Source organism: Rhinoraja longicauda, chromosome 2 (genome assembly GCF_053455715.1).
Source record: "Rhinoraja longicauda isolate Sanriku21f chromosome 2, sRhiLon1.1, whole genome shotgun sequence".
Taxonomy (NCBI): Eukaryota; Metazoa; Chordata; class Chondrichthyes; order Rajiformes; family Arhynchobatidae; genus Rhinoraja; species Rhinoraja longicauda.
In genome coordinates, this window is record NC_135954.1 from 6,815,003 (window position 1) to 6,816,524 (window position 1,522).

Consider the following 1,522-nt stretch of genomic DNA (forward strand, 5'->3'; position numbering starts at 1 on the left):
GGAGTTTGTGCCTTCTGGTCTGGGCTACTGCGTGCACAACTCTGCGGTCCCTGGATGGAGCTGTTCCCAAACCAAGCCGTGATGCGACCCGATAATTGTGTATTGATGGCCTTACACTAGAAGAAGACACAGTTGTTCCCCAAAACAGTGATTTTATTTACGTTAAAACATTGTGTTTCTCAAAAATAATCTGAACATTGAAGTATGAAGTGACTTTAAAGCACATTTTGAAGAGCAGCTAGAAAACTCTGTTTTGCTTCTTAAACCCGAGAAGGTACATCAACACTTGGGCATAATTCTTTGGCCAACCGAACCAAGAGAGCTCGGATAGATGTATGAGACTGGTGTGCAGATTCTTGGCCTTATTGAGGCGCCGGATTATGGGAATGTTGTTGCAGCACAAGATATTGAGCAGGTAGCAGGCCCAGAACCTGACCTTGATGTACGTGAGATGGCTGTTCCTGGTGTTGATCAGGGACAACAGGGTGGTCAGGATATGCTTTTCCACCATGATGCTCTGGTTGGCAGGGTTGTTGTAGCAGATCCCCACCAAGCTCTGGAGCACTGTGATCTGTTCCTTCTCTGTGTTCATGGTCAGGTTCAGGAAGCGCAGGAGAGGCTCGATGTAGGCCTGCACGCAGTTGGCAGCCTCCGGCCCACCTGGTGGAGAGGACATGTCAACGTCATCTAGGGGTGCCAACTATCTCACTCCCAAATAAGGGACAAGGTGACGTCACCGCTCAGCGCCTCATGTGACCTCACCCAGCCAGCGACCATTGCACCAATGGCGACCGCCCGAGCCGGGAGGCGAGTTGCTATGCGTCCTCTGTAGGCCATTTCGTCCCTTCAAGTCTACTCTACCATTCAATCACGGCTGATCTATCTCTCCCTCCTAACCCCATTCTCCTGCCTTCTCCCCTGTAACCACTGATCAGGAACCCGCCCGAAGGCTTGTCGGTCGGTGGGACCAGGAACCCACCCGAAGGGGCATGATGGCCGGCGTGGGCAAGTGGGCTGAAGGGCCTATTTCCGCGCTGTATCTCTCAAACGAACCAAAACTAAAGGATAGTAAGTTGACAAACCTGTGAAGCTTATTATGCCCAATGAAGCCGCTGCCTGTAACCTGGTAGACAATGGCAGATGAGTTTTCACCAACATCTCTCCGTACTCCTTAATCTGTTTGATATAAATATTGTCTCTCTGCAAGTCGTCATCATCCTCTTCCGGGTTGTGGAAGAATTCGTGGCCGGTTTGCCTTCGACGAAATATGTCCAAACATTTGAACATTGTATGTCGTTGCCCTTACAGTGACCGTCAAAGAAATCAACAGAGTGGGATTCAGGGACGTATCAGCTCTGAACAGCAGATTGCCTTTTGATTCTCCTGATGGAATTCAATTCTAGAAGAATGTGATGCAGAGGATCAACAAAGAGCAACTATGATGCGTCTCTTTGTGCTGCAATCACATTCCGCTGTGAGAATGATGTGGGATCAAAGCACCATTTTCATTGTACTTGAACAT

At 49.1% G+C, this 1,522-nt stretch overlaps 1 protein-coding gene across 1 annotated transcript; it reads right to left on the reverse strand.

The window, feature by feature from the left end:
- Nucleotides 1-238: 238 nt before the first annotated feature.
- Nucleotides 239-1,287, reverse strand: LOC144611044 (armadillo-like helical domain-containing protein 2). Its single transcript, XM_078430133.1, has 2 exons — nucleotides 1,083-1,287; nucleotides 239-660 (listed from the first exon to the last, which is right to left on the reverse strand). The coding sequence occupies exons 1-2, from the start codon at nucleotides 1,285-1,287 to the stop codon at nucleotides 239-241; spliced, it is 627 nt and encodes a 208-aa protein (XP_078286259.1).
- Between the last annotated feature and the right edge of the window lie 235 nt (nucleotides 1,288-1,522).

What these genes read in the sequence shown, in the direction of transcription:
- LOC144611044 (XM_078430133.1), bottom strand. Translation starts at nt 1,287, where the DNA reads ATGTTCAAATGTTTGGACATATTTCGTCGAAGGCAAACCGGCCACGAA. An exon ending in GGGCATAATAAGCTTCACAG is followed by an intron (nt 661 to 1,082) that starts GTTTGTCAACTT and finishes CCTCTCCACCAG; the next exon opens with GTGGGCCGGAGGCTGCCAAC.